Below are 22,849 nucleotides of genomic sequence, written 5' to 3'. Positions count from 1 at the left end.
AGGAGTGGCTACAGGCACAGTTCTAACCATAGTAAATAAAGAATGAAAAAGATTGAAGAATAAGAAAGAACAAAGCATAAGATTCTAAACAAATATTTATGTAATTCAGAAAAAACATGCCTTGAGGAATACAAACACCTAACAACATATAAGAACAAAAACCAAATGCAATATCAAAAGATATTTGTAGAAGATCAAGCTCTCTGCTACTCGAGACACTGCAAAAATGACATTTTAATTTTCTGTGTGTGTGTACAGCACTAGAATAATAACCAGTTCAAATCCTGCACATCTGTTGCTGTATTTTCCCAGTATCTGAAGGACACAGAGCTTAAACCTTACCACATACTCACCTCCTACCAGTTAAGATTTTCGTTCTGTACACGATGTATTGTTACTTTGCTAAAAGCCAAATCACTGCACCTGATCTGGGAAAAATCAAACAGAGAAAATCTCCCATTAGCTGATCAGCTGCATCAGAATGGGCTAGCAAAGGGACCCAGTAGGCCAGCACAACAACACAGTTTGGTAAGAGCAAGCACATCCCGCACTGCAGAACTGGTTGTGCTATATTACACTTCTGTCACCCCAGCTCTTTCTATCAGCACATCTAATAATTAAATACATGACAAGCCTGTCACGTTGTAAGTCATCTGGGCTGTAGCAATCAGAATTCCCGTTTGAATAACGTAAATCATCATAATGCAACCTAAGTCCTCTCTCTACAATCAGCAGCACAAACAGCCATTCCGCAGTGCTCAGATGTTGACCTCTGAGACTTCAGGCAGTGCTGACTGTCCACTGACAAGTCTGAAAATATGATATGACAGACTCAACCATAAAAATACAACAAATAACCCTTCTGATTTTATTACTTGTCATCTACTACATATATTAAAAAAAAATCCTAAGCAAATGTCCTCTGGGATGATTTGAAAAGCTGTGATTTAACAGACATTTCAGTACTTTCAGAAAGAAGTATCTATGTTCTATATCCCCAAATCCCACCCCAAAGAGGGGAACAAGGACAGCAGCTACTACTTCACTGTTTCGAGCAATACTTTACAACTGTTCCCTATAGAAAAATAGCTACCGGCTCATCAGCAAGAACTGGTATGAAAAGCCAGATTTCTGCTCCTACTGAAGTCCATGAAAGTTCTACTGTAGCATTCAGTAGGTTCTAAATTGACTCCCACTAGGATAGAATTTATCTTTGAAAGATTTTCTCCTTTTTTTTAAAAAAGAAAAGTAACTATGCATTTTTTTTTAATATTAATTATCAGCCACAGAAAATTACAACAGAACCTTGTGACTTCATAATAATGACAGAGATACCCATGGAGATTTACTGATTTTTGCAAATGAGCAATCAAGTGAAAAAACACAATAGGAAAGCAACACTAATTTAGTAAGTTTAGTTTAAATTGTTTATACCACTTCATAATGTATTAGTCAATGTGCTATATTGCGTTTTAGTTTTCAGATCGTTCACTCACATTCAGGTATGTATTAAGTATTCACCATTGCAGAATGGAGAGACTCTATTGTAAAAGAAGGTATGCCAACCTCCTGTACCTAGTAATAAGGTTTTTATTTCTCATCTAAATCCGAAGATTCATCTCTCACTTCAGTTCCATTTTGCATTCAACTAGAAAGGAGTCCAAAGCCTCAAGACTGGAACAGAAGCTAAACTTTCACAAATGGAGACTCAGTACAGGTTTTCAAAACTTCAAATATTATTAGTTTACTGTGAAGCATGATGCCTGAATTTGACTGTATTTTTCACAATTATTGCTATAAGTTTAATACCACTTAAAATTATGACATAACATCATTATTTCTGAAATAGACCTGCGAAAATTACATCCCTTTCATTTATTTACTTTTGTCTTTTATAGCAATTTGTGAGTATTTATTCAAAACCTCCCATACCTTTCATTTTTATTTTCTGTGTTCACACAGTTGTTTTCCTGTATTTGTACGGACCTTCCAAGTAGCTAAAGGCAATTGGAGGAAAAGTTAAGATAAATTAATTTTTTTTTTAATTAGCAAGAAACTACATGGGAAGATATTATAACTATTTCAACTTATTTCTTTAATATACTTTTCTTCACGCTAAATGTTTCTGTAAAGCCAGACCATTTTCATCAAAACAAATGCTGAATTTTTTATTTATTTATTTATGTGAAGCGTCCCTTTTTCTCCCTCATACACACAATTCTTAAGAAGTCATTTGCCAGCAGTGCAAATGCAAACAACCAGAAACTATGAAATGCCAGAACGTACAGCCTCCATGACTGGTACATGCTGGGATCATCTGAAACTTTTTACCTTACTTTATTCAACACACACAATGGATATAGCTCACTTAATGTCCTATCCGCAGTTGCCTTGTTTCCTCCACACTACTCAGTACACAACCCAATCCCTTACATATTTTGTATTGTTTATACCCTTCTGTACGGACAAATTTCCACTGACTCTATTTGTAAGAGTGCCTGCTCAGCAATTCGGCATCCCAACCTAGATATCTAAAAAGTAAAACCACATGATTAGGGACAACAGATTTACAAGCATGCTCATTCTCACCTTATGCAGAAACCTCACTACAGGGACAGTGAGAGATTCCAGCTCTCCAAAACGCTGAGCAACTACTTTGCTGACAACCTCTCTTCCAATTTTTGCAATAGATCAGACAGGGCTTCTACAGAACAGCCTTCTTCATTTCACTACTCTAATTCATCTGCTCAACAGGGTGAAAATTAAAACAGCACTCATCATATAATTATTATACTACAATGCATACACATAGGGCATTTAAATTAGGCTGCACAGGCAATTGCATGCTTGATATGACAATTCTGAAGTGTTCTTTAAAAGGCATTAAAAGGTATAAAATTTCCAAGTTCTTAAAAAAGCAAACACATTTCATTACACGACAGGAAACAATACCTTCATAGATCACCTGCAAGTTTGAAATCGTAAGGTCTATTGGAAAATTCCCTGTCTCTTGAACCAAGGAGGTCACTGTTAGCTACAGAAACTTATCAGTCTGTTCGTTTAATGAAGAGCTGGTCCACAAGCACTTTACTGGAGCACGTACTTACTGGAGGACGTACTTACTTGAGTACTGCTTCACTTCTGATGCTAGCAATGATGCCATGCAGACTTCTAGTATCAAAAGTGAAGCAGTACTCAAGTAAGCTGTGTTGCACTCTAGGCTCTGCAGGAGATTGATCTCTGAGTCTCTACTCCCCTTCTAGTAATGCCCCTTCCCCAGTCCTGTGCTTTCACCCTATTCCCAGTCTCTGCTCAGGCAGCTCCAGCACATAACCATGACACCCAGGTACTACAAGTCTCCTCCACATTTGCTTTGATGAGTTTTGATTTCCTTTCTACGCAAGCCCCGCAGTGCCAGTCCATTCCTTCTCCCCAGTTTCCTTTTCCAAGGTACTCTAGACAGCCAGTTCCTGCTCCGTGTCAAAACAGAGATTCTTCCTTTACTCTGCTTCCCTCCAGCAGACAGAAAGCTCCAATGCCATCCAAAAGAGAGAACAGAAAGTTGTAGGACTTTAATACCGAAAAACATCTCTGATCCAAATCAGACCAGAATTGCAATTAGAGAAAGGTCAATTCAGTTCTGCACTGGGGAACATTCACTGTATACAGAACTGCCAGAAGGAGGGGAAAAAAAAACGGGGGGGGGCGGGGAATCTATCTACCCACCTCTAGCAACACTTAAATGAGATTACTTTAACTGTGATTTTTCAGAGGTTTACAAATTGGTCAGAGCAAAGTGGGTATTCACAGAGATAGCAAAAGACACTCCTGAATACAGCCAAATTGGCTATATTCACCTTGTCAAATTGATGTTCTTGCTGCAAAGCATGCAAGTACTAGAGCTTTTCGAAGGAAAGGTTGATGGAATTCTTTCTTTTTTTAATGCGCAAAAGGATACCAGGTATTTTCTTGTGAGGCTTACGCTCAAAGCCAAGTAGATAGCTTTGACTAGAATTTTCTGTGAAAAATCAGCCTGAGGCAAACCCAGAAAAAGAATTATTCTTATTCTTATTCTTATTATTAGCCTCAATGGTTAGGAGCTGGTCAAAGTTGGAAACTGGAAATACAATCCTGCAAAAGGAACTGTACTGCCAGCTTCAATAACAGAGCACTACCAACTCCTCTAGAAAACTTCTATCAGAGTTAACAAGTATAACTCAAACATCTTTGTGGTAATTTTGACTGGATGATGGAATAAATGACTGCAGATCGACTGAATTCTGAAAAAATTAAACTGAAAAATCACAAAAACTTTTCATTAATTCTTTCCAGCTAATTGTAATTGACAAAAATACATATTTTGAAATGAAGAGAAATGACAAAAATCCCTAACGGGTGGGACATTGTATTCTCCGTATCAACAACAACCAAAAAACCCTCCATCTACTAATAGCAACTAATAAATGAAAGTCAAATCATATCTCACACCTAACAGCCCATGACTCAAGCAGATGGTTTTAATCCCACCGAGGAAGATTTTCTTCTCCACTGAGAACTGCGAGGCGACATGGCCATCTACTTTCATCAAAGTCCTACGTTCCATTAGGAAATCCACGTCTCTGGGGCCATATGCGCACAGAGGACGACACATGCTTGAGGAAAAACATACGCATTAGTAGAGTTACGCCAACTTTCTCCTCTGCTGGCAGTACCTGTTGAAACTATGACCCTGTTCACGATACCAGAAACTTTTCCCACTGCACGGAAAGCGGTTCCCCACTCAGCCGTTCTCTCCCACAGGATCCCCATTGCCTTGAAACAAAATGAGGTCGTCAAGATCACCAGAATCCCTGGCAGTATCGACTGTGCATTTCACTTCCCTGGGCCTAAAAGCAGAGCGATTAATTGTATAAAATAACAGCGTATCGCTGCACCAAATCATCCAACAACATTGTTATTAACAAACTTGTAATGAAACATGAATGTAAACTTAGTGCTTTCTAGACTCTGTGTCTATTTATGTATTACTATTTACTAGCAATAGCTCAATTTCAAGCGGAATGTTTTGCTGTTTTCCAGTTACCTCTAATCATCCCAATGCAGTTTTTAGCTTCCACTGAAGTTTGCCCTTATTTATTTCAGTTCAAATACCAACAACACAACTTATTAGGTGTAAGAGGATAAACAGAAGAAAATAAAAACACCCTTGTAACTATTCACACTTTAGGAAAGCCCCAAAATATTAACTAGATGCACTGCAGCAAGAAATGTCGTCAGGATGTCGACGCAAGCTTATGACCACAACACAGTTCTTACACAAAACCTATATCCTGGGTACTCACTTTATTGAAGGGGGTCTTGTTTCAGTAGTACATACAGCCTTATGCATTAAATTGTTACCCAGGATTCCACTCAAATTCCAGCACTCTGCCTGCCCCTTGAAGAACTCCCGTGATTCACAATTCCCAGTCCCCGTCCTCATTTCAGAAACAGTAAAGTCCCTGTGGAAAGACTAGACCAAGTCTTGATCAGATGGTAGCCAGAATTTAACTAATCTTGCTGTGTTTATATATTAACAAATTGTTGAGCCACTGGGAATGTTTTGGTTTAATTTTCAGATGGAGTTCAAACTTCAGTTCATAAATTCTTATACAAGGAAACCTGCATTTCATATAAACTAACAACTTTATTTTAAACACATGTACAATAATATGCGTGCAGTTCATAACTAGCTTTTGAACAAAATGAAGCAGAACAATAGAAGCTTTGGGCTGTGGGCTGCAGAGTGAATTCCCCTAACCCTGGCTTTGAGGTAGGCTGTGATGGTCCCTATAGGACTCTGCCTAGCAGAGATAACAGGCACTGTCAAAACAGGTTTCCTAGAGCAGATTGCCTAACTATCTGGGAAGGGCAGGATCCAAGGATTTCCCAAGGAGAACATTTTCACACCCAATCAGTCTTTCAGCTCTGCCCAGACTGTCCATAAAAGGGCTCATATTGCAGGCTAATATGTGATGGAGGGCTGCGAAAAATCAGTCCGGTAGAAACTAGATGAAATCCAAATTAAATTTTTTGTAGTTTACTGAAAAGAAACTCTTATCATTAACCTTCCTTATCCTGTGTCACTTCCTTTTTTTATTTTTTTTTTAAATGACTGGTGAGATACAGTTACGCTGCGATTTTTTTTTTTTTAATAAATTATGAGGTATTAGCATATGCCTCAGTCAAAGGAATTTTTTTTAAGTAATCATTAATGCCCAATCCAGCCTACAGATACAATAATCACCCATGTGAATGGGACTTAACATACCAATCTTCAAACATCACAGTCTCTCTCTCCACTGGCCAGATCTGAAAGGTTAAGTAAAACGTATCATATAGCTATTTCAGCCAACCAACTTCTGGAAATCCTGTAAATATTATTTATAAAACATTTTCTGTGCCAAGTAAATACCATGGTTGAAATATTTACATATTTCTAATTTCAAAACAAGGACACTTCCACCTCTTCACTAACTGTGATAATAATGAAACATGTCTAACATGACCAAATCAAGGAATTGGCAGACTTCGCTGGCAAACAAAGAAACCAAAAGAATTCTAATAGATATTGAAAAGAAATATATTCCATATGCTTTGAGATATTTTTTAATGGAACCTCAAGCTATGGATGTCGTTGAATAACAAGATGTATGACTACATGCGGATAAATATCTGGTTTATTTATCCTTGGTAGGCAAACGAATAGACCTCATTAGCTGCAGTTCAGGAATAGGGCTAAACAAAGAGGAAAAAACAGAACCAGATAAGGAAGCAGGCCAGATTATATTTCACATTCAATATTACTCACTTAGAAATAAAGGAAAACCTGACAAAAAGGCAGAGATAGTAATATAATCTATTGTTTGTACATTACAAGAAAGCAAAGAGATACTCTAATCCAACTGGCCTCTTTTCATCAGTTTTTCATTACTGCACTGTTTCAATAAAATACAAATAACAGTAATAACAGATATAAAATGTGAATCTAAATACCTCTGGAAATTAAAATTTATGGCTCTCCTAGCAACTGTATCTCACACACTTGCATATATGCAGTATTCTGCATGGTATTTGGTGTGGGCTTTTGTGCTTTCACAGCAACGAGGCTGAATTATGGTTGCTGTGGGAACTATACCTTCGAATTTCCTGACTTGTGCTACCATCTGAACTCAAATGTTACATTAACATAGGTAAGCATTTGCTGTTTTTTTCCACGAAAAGGAAAAAGGAATCTACACGGATGGTTACATATTTAACTATTCTTACCAAAGAAACAACACACAGCTCCATATCTGGAGAAGTACAGAGCTCTAATTATTCTCACACTGCATACACCATAAGTAAAACAGAGCCACATAAAACCTGTGAGTCAAATGTGGCAGGGTACCTATAAAAATAGTAGTATGCGATGATGTCAAAAGTTTGGCTTTTGCAACCTTCCTTTATTTGTTCAACTCTTTAACCACAGGGTTTAAGTGCATGCTTTCTTTCAGGTATTTGATGAGGATATATACATACATTTGTCAGATGCTTTGCAGCTTCTTCGTAAGTGAATGTGCTTTGCAAGTGTGACAGGGCTGTCAAAGTCAGTATTGCCCAGCCCCAGTCAGCACAGGCATTGCTCTGGGTACCTTATGAACATCCAGTAAAAGGAAGTGATTTCTGCCATAAGAGTATTGAGGACTGACACTTCACGTATAATATAGGTCACACGCTGCTACAGAGACTCACCTTAGCATAGGAGAGAGAGAGACAGCCTCTTACTGCTACGAGAGATGTTCTTTAGCAGAGGTGATTTGTCTCATGGTAGAATCAAGAAGCTCAAACTTTAAGGTCAGTTTCCTTCACCCAAAATATTCTTTTTATTATTTTCCCACTAGGACATTTTATATTTTGACATCATCATGAAAAAGAGAGTCAGTCCTTTAACACACCTCTGTGTATTTTTGGAATTGTCACTGGACAATTATGCCTCTAAAATCATCAAATTAGAGATCAGAAATACCAAGTTAATATTGCAGTATTTTTAATTGAAATGAATTGCATTGCACAGTTGCTACTTCCAGAAAAGTCAACATAGGTACTACATTTTAAGTAAGATTTTTAATTACTGTGAGGGAGCGTGATAAGAGGGGGAAATCAAAAATCAACAAAAAGTCACAAAGTTCCTGAGGCACGGTGGCACCTTTCTGAAGAAACATCAATGCACAGCTACACTCACTATGCACTTGGCAGACCTGCCAGGTCTCCTTAGCTTCAACTTAGGAAAGGTGGACATTCCACTAGGGCAAGTGTTCTTAGGGAGCAAAATCTCGAAGAAACCCAGAAAAAGCAGTCAAAGAGAAATATGGCTGTGCTTTCCTGGTTTAGAATAGAGGAGACAGTATGCACTGGAAGTAACAGCTTGCCAAGCTTAAGAAACAAACAAAAAAAATCTGTTCATATGAAAAAGCTCAAGGGAAAAAAAAACCCACATTTTTTTATTTTTCAAATTGTAATGCATGAAGAATAAGAATTATTCTTAAAATGTGAGCTCATTCTTATTTTAAATTGATTATATCTACTTTGCATATCATTATGAAGGACTCCAAGTTAGGGCTTCTTGCAAATAAACAAAATCTAAAGCATTGGGTATTTCCAGAATAGACATTCAATTTCAAAGCAGAGTTTATAATGCTAACACAAGGGCTTATCAGAGAACCTTCAAAAATAAGAGTTATCTGATGGACAAAACCAGATACCAACAAACAATAGCCTCTGTATTAAAATTTTCAAAGATCATGAAGATTACTCAATAAGACAGATCTAACAAGAAACCATGAAGTCTTGCAAGAATAACACTTCTGCTTTGCATCTTTCACTCTAGTCATAAGACAGGAGTTTATTCTGGGTATAAAGAGAATTAATATTAATATAATTCGTATCTCCCAAAGAAACTGTGGGTTATTTTCGTTTCAGGGTTCCAAGAAGACTCTGCTAAGTATGGTAATTAGTTATGGCAGTTGTTTGAAATGGAAAGGCACATCACTAACAATGCAACTGTCCTAAAGAGTTTTACAACTCCCTTTTGAATGACACATGCCCCCTCTCTGAATAGAACGTCAACTCAATGGCCCCTGTTAGTGTCTAGACATAATTGTCTCTGAATTGAATACATCATCTTTAACTGCAATACCAAAATGGTTCTATCTGAAATAATGGAATATTTCAGAATATTTTGTAGAAATTACATAATACGATAGGTGGAGAAAGATTTATGAGGTTAACATTTCGCATATTCCTGCAATCAGCCCAACTGTCAACTCTACCCACTGTGACATGAGCCTCTATAAAATGTGCTTGTAAATAAACATAGCCAAAACATCTGGGGAATGTATGTGTTCTGAAAAGAAATTGCATTTAATGGAAGACTTAAAAACATACAAATAGGTCATTAGTTTTAAGAACATACAAATATTTTAAAATATTACATAGTTGAACTATAATAGCCATGTATCACGTGCAAAATGTTATGTATATAACACAAATAGTATTTATTTAAGTACTTACTCTGCAACCTCCTGGAGGAAGTAGTTGTCAAACACACGTACATTAATCCAATTTAACTTTCTTTGATTTTTATACAAATCTTGCACGAACATAAGAAAAAAGCGTGTGTGTGTGTGCGCGTACATTTGTGTGCATGTAAAAAATACATAAAGAATTTTCAAAAATATTCTACAAAATAACTCAAAATAAGCCACAGAGTTCTTCGTGGTGGTACATTTAAGTTCAGGAATGTTGTACACGACTTCTTAATGTAATGTCTAAATGCTCTAACAGAGCAGTTTGTATATGTAACCTGAAGGCCACATGACAATACCATGTATAGGTATGAATGGAATCCAGTGGTACTTACCATGAAAGCACTCATATTAGCAGATTTACTAATTGGAAATCTGAAGTAAGTCAACAGCAGGATAATACCACATGCAGCAGTATTCAATGCTGATAACAAATGAAATACTTCATTCTCACCCTTCAGCGGCACTGCAAGGACTTTTACTATCCTGCATTTGTCTTCAGAAAAAGAAGGCTCCACTGACACCTCAAAATTAGCATGAAACGTATAAGGGTGATTACCCACAAAGAAATAAGCAGCATAGCGCTGTATTGACTCTTCTTGACGAAAAACAAAGACAAGCTTCATAATACTAAGAGCATCCTCCTTAGCTCTTAATGACAAAAAACAGGGAACATATTATTCAGTTGGAAAAAGACTCACCTGTTTCTCGGTACTCTAGTTACCTTAGGAAACGAAGTCACATCACTGCATCAGTTCTTAACACAAAATGACCAACAATAAACCTGGAGGTATGATAGCTTTGACACGATTTATCATTATAGCAGGCAGTAATCTAGAGTTCCACCAGCCAAGGAATACCAGAACCCAGCTAAATTATGCACTTTAAAATCTACCCAGAAAAGTCTGGTCTCCTTCCTGGCCATCAGTACAAGTTTTAATAAGTACATGTTACAAAGCCTTCTCCCAGTACCTCATGGTCCTTTACTTTTATACCCCATAAATGGTATATTAATTAACTATAAATTGCACTGCAGAAAGAGAGAGAGAGAGCATCGTAGTGTGCACGTTAGTTTTGCTATTTTACTTATATATTGCTATTTTCAAAATACTACCTGTATCCATTTACTGTGACAAACAGAAGAAACACCCCTTACACAGAAGAAAAAGAAAAAAACCAAAAAACAAAGAGTAAAATGGCCCAGAAGCCACCTCCATCTCAGATGGAGCTGCACTGAGGAAGGCCAAGCCAGCCACCACAAAGTTCTTCCTGCATGCTACAGAAAACATCTATAAACATCCATGACATGCTAGTCAGAAATATCTATGTTTAAAAAGAGTCAACAGATTAAATAAAAGGGACTACAATCATAATATCAACCAAAGGTTTTAGGGTGTTATACAAATGCCATGTTTAAGGACAAATACTGAACTGATACTGAAAACCGAAGGAAGTCAAAGAACTAAGTCTCTAAGGATGTGCTTAGAAATCAGCAAACTATAAACTGAGTGACCAAAAAGGCATCACATGAAATCTCTGGATTCATTCTTCAAAAAAAAAAAAAAAAAAAAAAAAAAAATCCATGAGGGATTTTAAAAGAGACTTTGTTAAGTTCAAAACTGCTAGAAATTTATGAGGTAGCTCCCTCTTCTGGATCACCAAACAATGACAATTCAACTTAAAAGGCAAGATGCAGAATTTGGCTAGTAAATAACACCTTTCACTATTTTGATAGGACAAGGGGTAATGACTTTAAACTGAAAGAGGGCAGATTTAGGTTAGATATAAGGAAGAAATTCTTCACTATGAGGGTGGCAAGGGACTGGAACAGGTTGCCCAGAGAAGTTGTAGGTGCCCCTCCCTGGAAGTGTTCAAGGCCAGGTTGGATGGAGCTTTGAGCAACCTGGTCTAGTGGAAGGTGTCCCTGGCCATGGCAGGGGGTTGGAACTAAATGATCTTTATGGTCCCTTCCAACCCAAACCATTCTATGATTCTGTGATTTTAGGGTTTTGTCATATACCATTAGGTGATCACACAGACTTATAAAGATGCGAGCTACTGACCATTACTTTGAATAAGGAGTTTATATCTGAGTAGCATACTACGAGAGACAGGTAGTTGAAACCCCTGAATAGCTTGACATAATTTTGGAATTTTTTCATCAGACAGTACAAACATGCACGAGAAAAGATATTAACTTCTGCTTTAAATCTCTCTGCATTTTACTGCATTTTACAGAAAAGAACTGATAAATAAGAATATTAAAAACAGGTCCTTTTCCCACCTGTATAGCCTGCAATATGACTTCTGAATTCATATTTGCAGAAGTTAAACTTCTGGGTTTTAATTCTTGAAACAGAAGAATCTTATCTTCTTGGAATTCCTTTCAGCTTTGACAGGTTCATACAGAAAAAAACTGCACAGTAGGAAAAAATTCTCTGCACATCAGCTATTCAGACATTCTCCAAGACAGCCTGGGCAATTTCTGCACACATTTATAAACTGGAATTGGAAAGATCAGAAAATGGGTACTCTCTACCCCTATATAAAACAGCTCCATAAAGGAACCCCAGCTTTCTGACTTGACCTATAATGGAAGAGGAGGCTTTATGAAGACCTAGTGATTTTTCTGCATCTCAGCTGGAAACACAGGCAATTCTACATTTTTTAAATTGTCCATCACTATTCAAGCTGAATGGTAATGTTTGACTTAAACACAAAAATTAGTCTAAATGGCAAAGTTGTGGCCCCAATGAAATCACTGTTTACTTCATCAGTGTTATTATTTATAACAAAATCACAACACAAATTAAATTATTGTATATTTAATGAGAAAGAGCATAAAAAGTGTCCCTGTTAAATTCTGGACTAGATAACTTGAAAGCATGATTTTTGACTTGCTAATACCCGCATAATCAGGCGCACAACAGTGTGATTTCATCTTTCATGGTATGTATACTGAGTGCATCTTAAAGGATGCAGCCAACTGAAACACCCAAGGAAATTCTGATCGTTCAAGCACAGATAATACCAAAATTGCCAGGAGTTATTTGGATGGGACTGAAAGGATCATACAAAATGGTAAGCCTTGTAAGACCTGGAAATAGTGAGAGACAGAGGGAAAAGAGCTAAGATTTACTGTGCAGGCACCTGCTGCAAATGGCAGACTTCCAAAGACATGGAGAGGAGACCCCTTTGCCAGACCCCGCAACATGCAACGGACTGAGACCCCCCACAATCCCCTTAGCAGAGAGAAGAGTTACAGAGGACAATGGGAAAGCAAAGCCAAAGCTGAGGAGACCAACAGAAACTAAAAAACCCGACTGGGTATATAAGTAAAGATATTAAAAGGGGGCAGACTGGAAGGAAAGAAAAAGGATCAATGGGAGATTAGAGAGTAAAAAGGCAATTGGCTGAAGACCGCATCCTGGAAACTGAGATGGTGAAGGCTGCAACTTCTGGTGTCAAAGAGTCAGAGAATTACCTAAACAAGTACAGCATGTTAGAGGGAGGGAGTGAAGTCCTTGAAAAGGGCAGGAAAATCTGAAAACCTGGTTAAAAAAAAAAAACTTAGTCTGTTTTTCAAGCTTCATCTAAACAGCAACACCGCTTTTCAGGTTACTGAAAAGGAGTTAACATCTTCAGTCAGATATTTATAAAAGAAAATAATTAACAAAATGTTAACAAAGTATTTGTTTTATGGTCAAATGACACTTAATGACTCTTAGGACAAAACACTCTAGTACCCATATTAAGTTCCAACAGAAAATCTGTGAAAGCAAGGATTTTGCAAATCATTGCAATTAAATAATCTTAATGTACTTAATTAATTTATTCCATAAAAATCAAACCGACTCTTAATCAAAACAAAAAAATTAGGAAACAACAAATGAGAAATGGAAATAAGCCACTCACCTTTTCCTTTTCATAACAAGTACATATACTTTCCAGTATTTTATTGTCATTCAAGAAGTCTTTTTATATAGTAATCCATAGAAATATTTGAATGATTCTCACAAAACCCATGCCATGTATAAACAAAGACTCCATAAACAATAGATAAAAATATCACAAAATGGATGATTATTGTAGATAAGTATCTCTAGAAGTACAGCTATCATATGAATAAATATAATTTCAGTATACCTTAATCTTTCCTCTTTGTCTATCATGCCAAACTTTTCATATTGAAACTTAACGTCAGATAGTGCAGCAACAAATAGAAGTATAATCAAATACCCACATTTTCTTGTAAAGAGTAATTTACTGGGTCTGGTCTTACACAGCCACATACAATGTCATAATGGGAGCAAAGTATGATGATAACATTTTTCAGACAGGAGCCCTTTCCCTGCGCTGCAGCAGCTCCCAGATATCAGTGAGAGTTAAACAACCAAACACCAACATAAGTGACTGTAAAATAAAGAGGGATGAAATACAGGGAGTTGCTGAATGTATAAACCGGGATGTATGAGGTAGGGCTGGAATAATAGTATCATCCACATACATGGCATCAGAGGGTATATTAGGGTGCACGCAAACCCTGTGACGCACCTTGCAGCACTGTACGCAAGCTAGTAATGTCCTAAAGGCATGCTGGGGTGAGACAAGGGGTGTACCAGTCCCTTCCAAGCACCTTGGTTTCCTTTGAAGAAACCCAGAATTGTGGGGTGCAGAAGAGGCACAGTTCAGTTCTCTAAATCTCGAAACTGGATAACTGGGAGCCCAGAACTGTAAAGCACACCCCTCCAAATAAGGCCCCTTGGAAATACGACATCCATTCATAGTGACCATACTTCAAAAGAAATGTTGGCAAACTGTGAAGTGTTAAGAAAAGAGCTGCTACCATGCCTTTTTAGAAGAGACCAAGGAAAAATCAATTGTTCGGTTCAGCCAAAAAACGACTGTGATGCGAAAGCATCTACAGATGGAGACTTCCTATTTAATTAGACCTTATAATGAAGGCATGACTCACAAGGACATTACTTCAGTTGTAAGCTTGTGCAACCAACATTGCTTTCCATGGAATTCATGTAATAATGGAAAAGACAGTATTGAACCAAATCCAGACTTATTGTCTTTGATTGAAAACTACAGTAAACAAAAAACTATTGGAGGTAAACCTGACTGATTAAATTCATATTCATCAGTTCACAAGTCTTCTAGTTCCTTCAAATGGTACATTATTCAAACGTACCTTTACAACAAAATAGTATATTATCCATCTTATCTTCTCAATAAATCTCTCTTCAAATTACCCAGAAATAAAGGAGAATGTTAGAGCAGCATAAGGAAAGTAACAGGAAAGTTCACATCACAATTCACAAAGCGCTAATTAACAGGGCTTACAGCCACACGAGCATAGTTACAAAATGGATGAAAAGAAAATTTACACTGTAAACCAATTTCAAGTCTCTGATGAGCTAACTTTAAGAGTGAAAACTAAAAACATGATTTTTGAATCAATCTTTTCATTAACCATGTAATCATTATTGAAGTTAATGCTATCTAGAACAATGTAATGCCAGCTTAGAATTCACAGCATAAAATATTTCAAACATGCTTTAACTTACATAAAGTTCGCAAGAAGTTAATGTGATTTGGAACTTAAAGCAAAGGGTCTGGAATAAGCAGTCCTGTTAACAGTCCACTAAATAGTCTGGGCAAACGGCACAAGATTCAACTTTTCAGAAGTCCCAAGTACTAACTGCTTAATAGCTGACATTCAGCTTCTATAAAAATCACATCCTTAACTTCTGTATTTCATTTTGCTAGCCTGTAAACGGGTATTCTAATACTGTTCTTCATACAGCTTTTGTGAGGCTGCACTTAATGTGAGCAAAGCGCTTTGAGATCTTTAGCATAAATAAAATATATTTTGCACTTAGACGTTAATTATAGAAGTAGCAATATTTGAAATAGGGTTTTGTTTCAAGGCAGCAAGACTAAATCAAACATGATTATCTTGGCTTTGATTGTGGTGTTTTACTTACTATTCTCTATTTTTCCTTGCATTTGAAATATGCAATTTTGCTTTTCTGTTATGTAAATGAATGTTTTTCATCTAACATCTATTTTTGGAAAAAGAATAATTTTCTTTCCTAGTCTAAGACAGAAATGTTGCAGAACACAGTTCTGAAGTCTAACTGACAGAGTACTGCAAGGCCATTGCATGCATTCAATAGCAAAAGCAGAAAGACGTGCCCAGAGGACTCATTGAACTTATAATATTAATATGTAAATGTTTATCTATACAGATATATATCTAGATAGATAAACACACAATAATATTTAATATAGATTAATTAGTCCTTCTGTCCATTGGTTAGGTGGTCCTAACCAATGCAGCTGCAATCACAACAGTTGTAGCCTTTCTGAAAAGTAAAAAGCACTGGGAAAAGAAAAGAAAAAGAAAAGAAAAAGAAAAGAAAAAGAAAAGAAAAAGAAAAGAAAAAGAAAAGAAAAAGAAAAGAAAAAGAAAAGAAAAAGAAAAGAAAAAGAAAAGAAAAAGAAAAGAAAAGAAAAGAAAAGAAAAGAAAAAGAAAAGAAAAAGAAAAGAAAAAGAAAAGAAAAAGAAAAGAAAAAGAAAAGAAAAAGAAAAGAAAAAGAAAAGAAAAAGAAAAGAAAAAGAAAAGAAAAAGAAAAGAAAAAGAAAAGAAAAAGAAAAGAAAAAGAAAAGAAAAAGAAAAGAAAAAGAAAAGAAAAAGAAAAGAAAAAGAAAAGAAAAAGAAAAGAAAAAGAAAAGAAAAAGAAAAGAAAAAGAAAAGAAAAAGAAAAGAAAAAGAAAAGAAAAAGAAAAGAAAAAGAAAAGAAAAAGAAAAGAAAAAGAAAAGAAAAAGAAAAGAAAAAGAAAAGAAAAAGAAAAGAAAAAGAAAAGAAAAAGAAAAGAAAAAGAAAAGAAAAAGAAAAGAAAAAGAAAAGAAAAAGAAAAGAAAAAGAAAAGAAAAAGAAAAGAAAAAGAAAAGAAAAAGAAAAGAAAAAGAAAAGAAAAAGAAAAGAAAAAGAAAAGAAAAAGAAAAGAAAAAGAAAAGAAAAAGAAAAGAAAAAGAAAAGAAAAAGAAAAGAAAAAGAAAAGAAAAAGAAAAGAAAAAGAAAAGAAAAAGAAAAGAAAAAGAAAAGAAAAGAAAAGAAAAAGAAAAGAAAAGAAAAGAAAAAGAAAAGAAAAAGAAAAGAAAAAGAAAAAGAAAAGAAAAAGAAAAGAAAAGAAAAAGAAAAGAAAAAGAAAAGAAAAGAAAAAAAAAAAAAAAAGAAAAGAAAAAAACCTGCACCAGAAGTTATAGGAACAATCCATTTTAAGCTAAGGGTTCTGCTTGGCTCTGTGTAATTTAAGTTATTTTAGAGGCAAACTTCAGCAAAGGAAAAGGTTTGGACTTTATCCAAAATACTGGCATGCAAAAGAGGTCAAGCCACCTGACCTAGTGGTCCTTTCTTTTAAATGTTGTTTTTTACCTCTTCAAAGTGTGCTGATGATATTGCTGTATGTGTTCCTAGATATCAGTGGCACTTAATAGAAAACATGTATTCTGGAAAATGCATGTCATAGTTACGTATAATCCTATTAACATAAACGGGGTTTACTACCTGCAGATGACTTTGACTCTATAGCTTATGTGACCAAATTACACATCTTCAGCCTCTTTCCTGTTCTCTGAATTTCACATATTCCCATGTGGAGTAAAGAAGAGAAAACACATAAGATCTCCATTTAAGCCATGGAGTAAAACTGGGCATCCATAAATTGTCAGTGTTAAAGAGAACTGAAGTCAAAGTTAGCAAACTAATTTTTTAAATTATGTCATGTGACAGAAGATGACCCAAAAAAATCAAAGGAATAAAACGCACGTTGAGAAGAAAACAATGCAGCTGAAACACTGCTATTTACCCAGATAAACAAGGTTAAGATGCATATTCTACTCATTCAAATCTTTAAATGAAAGTAAATGCCAACCTAAAGCTTGTTTTCAACATTTTATGATGCCTAAGAAATGCTGTCACTCACTCATTACACTCCCTCATACGGATGTAATTTCCACCCCCACCTATCGTCATCACATCTGGTTTGGTATGCAGCTTAAAAAAAAAAAAAAAATTAATCTAGGCACCAAATCACAACGTATTTTGAGAAATGCTTTAGTATGCAAGTGTGTGTAATTATACACACTATTAAATACACCTTGAAATATAAACCACCATGGAATAATTGGGGGAAAAAAATAAACTTACTCCAAAGCCTTGATCAAGCTGTAGCTTATTATTAGTACACTGGGGTTTAAATCACTTCTCCAAACAGCAAAACACAAGACATAACACAAAACTTCAGATCCCACAGACTCACAGATAATAAAGCTAAGAGACCCCAAACAGGTAGTCTATCTAGCTGCCCCAAGGCAAGATCTGTAGCTTTATCACTTCAGTCCGTGTTTGTGAAACCTTAAATATCTCGAGTGAGATTTCATTGTCTACCTACCCCACGTATTCTAGTGCTTCACTGTTGAAAAGCTTTCCCTGATGTCTAACCTGAAGCCAATCTATTACAGTGTGTCACTTCCCTCAGCACTGGCAAGTTTTTCAGTCCAGCTGAACTTGTGATGCATTTTAAGCCCTTACAAACACTAAAAGCACTCACCTCAGAAATGCATAATACCAACAGACCAAACCGTCGAGATGAGGTCCTAGCTCCACCTAACTCACTGAAAACAGACACTGAAATATGCTCATGGACACTGCACACTACGCATCTGGCATACTGGAAAATACAGGTTGACATCTAAGTTTAAATACTCTGCATGTTCAAAATCATACGTGGTTCAGAGGCAGAGGGGAGACTTTCTTGCCCTGGCAGCCAAAGGCTGTTCCTTTTCTGATCATAGAATATTCAAAAATAAAACTTTCCAGCTTACCTCTCTCTTCAAAGTTAAGAGGGGGGAAAAAAAGGCCAGAAAACTTCCCCGCAGGTACTACACAGCCTCCCTCACACCAGTAGCCACCCATGCCAAGGCCAAGAGGACTGATGCCACCTAGGCCGCCAGCTGTGAAACCCAACTTCTCCCAAAAAAACAAACAAAACCAGCCGAGACACTTACACGAGGCCCGGCGCACGCAACCCATCGGCGGCCACCCGCTGCCCTCCTGCGCTGGGCCCACATGCCATCTTCGCCGCCCCACGGGGCCCAGGCCCCAGGCGGCTGCCATGTTCTGCCACAGCGGCTCTCCCACCGGTGAGCCACGCTTCTCCACATGCCGCCAGCCGGGGCGGCGGCCGAGGGGACGCGCCCCGCCTCAGCACCCCTGCACTCACCTTCAGAGACCTCAAACTCGGCTGCTCCATTGAGCTGGTAGAGGCACCAGTCACCCGCGCTCTCGCCTGGGGGGCCGCCAGCTGGGCAGGGAAGGAAAGGCAGAGTCAGTGCGGGGCACCCGGGGCCGGCGGCGGGGAGAGGGCTGAGGAAGGGAGAAAGGGAAGAGGGCGGCGGAGGGGAGAGACAGAGCCGGAGGAGTGGGGAGGAGAGATGGAGGGGGCAGAGGAGGGAACGGAAGGGTAAGAGGGGCCCGGGGAGGGCCGGGGGAAGGGAGAGCTCTTCCAGATACCCTGCTTGTGGGACATGTGTGCTGCCCTCCGAAAGGCGCCCAGTGCTCTGAACTGTTATTTGCTTTGCTCCCAGCGCCGGTAGCTCGGGGCGCCTCCTCCTTCTCCCGGCGGAGCGGGCGGCGCAGGCAGCCGGCGCTGCCTCGGGGCGCTGAGGGAGCCGGGGGAGGGAGGACGGGAAGGAGGCAAGGCTCCGCCCGGAGCTCCCGGCGGAGGCGGCGCAGCCTCGCCAGGACCCGCCGCGCCCGTCACCGCTGGCCCTGCCGCCGCCCCAACAGGTGTGAGCGGCCGCGGGGTGGCCCCGGCACCGCGGCGGGAGCCCGGGGGGGGCTGCCGGCGGGGCCGGGCGGCCGCTCTGCCCCAGGCGAGCCCCAGCCACGGCGGCGGGATGCCGCGCCGCAGCCTGGCCTTCCTCCCGGCCTCCCTCCGCGGCCCCGAGCGGAGGCTCCTTCCTGCTGCTGGTTCAACTTCAGTCGTGAACTCCCCGTCAGCTGCCGCCGGCTGTGCCGCGTCCCGCCACAGCGCCTCAGCCACGCCTGCCTGCGGCGCGGGCAGCCCGGCGCCCACGGGCGGGCGCCCCCCGCCGCGCCGGGAGCCTGGGGACAGAGCCTCCGGAGGCCGCCGCGCCGGGGCCGCGCCAGCGTCGCCCGTGCTGGCGTCCCTGCGGCCTCTCCCGCCCCGCCACACCGGCGGCATTTTCCTCACGACATTCACCTCAGTTCCCTTACCGTCCCTAGGCCGCGTAGGCTATCTTACGGGTAAGGGCTGCAAATACCGCGTAAGTCATCAGGTTTTGTAGACGCTGAAATCACTGCAAAGCTAGAGAGTGGTTTTCATCTGGTCCGTGGACCCCTGTGGATCCACAAACTATCTTTACAGCATCCATGAGAGGTAAGTAAGAAAGCAAACCTGTTATCAAGTAAGCTTAAGTGCTCTGCGTAGTGACCTTTGCCTCCGCTGGAAGATGTTTAGGGAAATGGCAAATTTTAAAGCACTGAAGCAGTCGGCTAGAGCAACTTATGTTAATAAATGCCTTTATTCTTACAGACGTCCACCCCAAAAACACCACAGGAGGGAAGTCCAAAGGTATGTTAATTGTTCAGTTCACCAGGTGGCTTTCTTGGTATTTCATTTAACAGGATTGTGACTGCTTAGCTTATAGCCGGCAGCATCCTGCCCACGTCTTCTGTCTTTTTGAGGTGACAGTGTCAGAGGCCCACATATAGCACAGCTCGTGTCAAAGACAGCAAGCATGCTTTGTACGGGCAAAGGAGAAAAGCTTAAGAAATAATACAGGAAGACTATAATCAAGCCATACTAAGAGATTAGGAGCCAACAAGAGGATAAAATATCAATGTAGGGAGCTGTCGTGGCACAGTTACACTGGCTCCTCCATCTAGCTTTTTGCTATTGGTGAAACAGTACGTAAATGGTGGAGAAGCATTATTTTTAGCATAAATTTTACTTAATATACCTACATTCATCCCTTTTTGCAGCAAGTGAAGACCCTCGGGACGCTTTTAGGTGTGTAAGCTGTGGGCAGTTTGATTCATTTTTTCCTAATAATTCCTATTCTGTTCAAATATTTATGTTCTTCTCCACTGCATCCAAGACAGTGTCACATTGTGGCCTTTGTGAAAGAATAAGGAGGACAATTACACTTTCTGAAGGAAATAGGTTTAAAATGGGAGTAACATTCTGCAAACATTCTGAGCTACTTTTAGAAACAAAGCAGAACGCCAACACTTAAGCTTCCCTGGGAACTTCACCTAAATTACAAAGACCATAATGCTTTCTGAGGTAAAAGAACACCAGTTCGTTTAGACTGTGTATGTATATATATCCCTAAGCCATATGTTTGCTGGATGTGCACTAGCTTTCTTGGAACTGAAAAGGTTTAAGCTGATGATTTGAGGAAAAAAAAAAGAGTATCATAGAGCTGTATTAAAGTAAAGCTTCATCCAGCTGCTTACAGTGATACTAACTCCCCCTACAAATTACTGACAGACCTTGATTGCTCTTCATAACAAAGTATTATCATAAATAAAATTAACCTTAGCATTCCAGTGTTAGCCTCTTCTTTTTGGAGAAAACTCTAGTCTACCATATTAATTAGCAAACAAGGGCCCTGTTCTGGGAGAATCCATTCATATTGGATTTAATTTTTACAAAATGTAGCAATTTTATGCTGTTCAACTCAGTATTACTGACTTAAATAGCATTTTTCATTCTGGACTTCAAACATTTACAAACTATGTGTAAAAAAATTCACCCAGTTGGGCATGTAATGCAGCACACATTTTTTTTTTTCTTTCTAAAATGAGGGGATAGATGCAAATGGCTTTTACAGCGTGTGATCTGTTTCCACAGGTATCTTGAATATTGAGATGGGTTAATTTGCACCCAAGCGCCAGCTAGTCCAGTATGAATTAATCTTTTACTTTTATCAGTGGTAGCTGGACACTCTTGAGCTATTTGTGATTGTCTCCTTCAGAGAGATGACTGGTTTAGCTAGGTTTGGAAACTAGTAATGCTAAATCAACAAACTTGAATGTGGGAGCAGGTACCACCTTCATCTGATGTCCTTTATTTTTGCACTGTTGGAAATGAGCTAAGACTTTGGTATGACATTTTTTTGTCATTTCAGGATTGTAATGTTAAAAGCATGTCATTTACTGAAACTAGAACTTAAGCAATGTAGTCAAATTATACGACAGTGTTTTTTAAAGAGTCAAAGTTCTAAAAAAATATTTTCAACTATTTTGGCTTTTAATACCACAATGATAGATTGGGCAGAAACTGGTGCAACTGTGGACAAAACTTCTGAGGAGTTTTTTTGGGCTATGTTACCCTATAACATTTTTTAATTATTGGTTGGATTTTTTTCCTTTTCAGTAGGACTTTACGCAGACCCAAGAGTCTGCCTTCTCGGTTCTCAGCACAGGGTCCATCTCTTGCTAGCAGCGATAAGACAAGTCATAAAACCAATTTAAATGGGACCCGACGGTCAAGCACATAAAATTTAATCTTGCCACAACTTCAAAGATGCAGACGGTAATCCGTAATGAACTATTATACCTGAAATAAAGAACTCGTGTTCAATTCAAGTGAATTTCCTCAAAAAAACACGTAAGGATTTATAGTCCGAGACGCAGAACTCGACGTCTCTGCGAGCAACCTGTTATAAAAAACCCGCCCCAGAGCTATCAACGAGCGCCACCGCCGCCTGCCGGGGCTGCGGTGTGACTGGCTCTGGCACCCTGCCGCCGGGGCCTCCCGTACCCGCGGCGCAGCGCGGGGCCGAGGCCGCCGTGCCTCAAAATCCCCTCAGCTGAAGGAAGACTGCTGGCGTTGCGGGTTTTTGTTGTGTTTGGGTTTTTTTTTTTTTAACAGCAAAGCAGCTCTTCCCGATGGAGCGGGCGGGGCGGGGCGGGGCGGGGCGGCGGGAGGCGGTGCCGGGCCGGCGGGAGGCGGAAGCGCGGCGGGAGCCCGGGTGGCCGCCATGCGACCCCCGCTCTTCCTCCTCCTCCTCCTCCTCCTCGGCCTCCTCCCGCGGGCCGGCGGCCGGGGGCAGCTGCGGGCCTTCGTGGTCGCCCACAGCCACATGGACGTCGGCTGGGTTTACACGGTGCAGGTGGGGCCCCTGCGGAGCGGGGCT

General features: G+C 39.3%; 2 protein-coding genes across 4 annotated transcripts in view; one reads left to right on the top strand and one right to left on the bottom strand.

Moving 5' to 3' along the window:
* The window catches only part of PPP2R2C (protein phosphatase 2 regulatory subunit Bgamma), a 200,191-nt gene extending 180,839 nt beyond the window's left edge, over positions 1-19,352 (bottom strand). The window contains exons 1-2 of one of the 2 annotated variants that reach the window (XM_087737217.1): positions 19,194-19,352; positions 18,904-18,984 (exon numbers count right to left, since the gene is read on the bottom strand). In XM_087737217.1, coding sequence (XP_087593343.1) covers positions 18,904-18,984; positions 19,194-19,209 — 97 coding nt within the window. In that variant the 5' untranslated portion in view covers positions 19,210-19,352. Of the gene's footprint in view, positions 1-18,903; positions 18,985-19,193 lie in introns of those variants that run through there. The other variant, XM_087737220.1, reaches the window with a different exon arrangement.
* Positions 19,353-22,658: 3,306 nt separating this feature from the next.
* MAN2B2 (mannosidase alpha class 2B member 2) overlaps positions 22,659-22,849 on the top strand; it is a 35,583-nt gene continuing 35,392 nt past the window's right edge. For both annotated transcript variants that reach the window (XR_015699626.1, XM_087736213.1), the window contains exon 1: positions 22,659-22,825. Coding sequence is in view for 1 of the 2 variants with exons in the window: in XM_087736213.1 (XP_087592339.1) it covers positions 22,694-22,825 (132 nt within the window). In the remaining variant the exon portion in view is untranslated. The remainder of the gene's footprint in view (positions 22,826-22,849) is intronic.

The sequence above is a fragment of the Nipponia nippon genome, unplaced genomic scaffold (assembly GCF_047370975.1).
Source record: "Nipponia nippon isolate SJK-2023a ecotype South Korea unplaced genomic scaffold, ASM4737097v1 scaffold_6, whole genome shotgun sequence".
Taxonomy (NCBI): domain Eukaryota; kingdom Metazoa; phylum Chordata; class Aves; order Pelecaniformes; family Threskiornithidae; genus Nipponia; species Nipponia nippon.
This window is presented reverse-complemented; position numbering and strand designations above follow the sequence as displayed.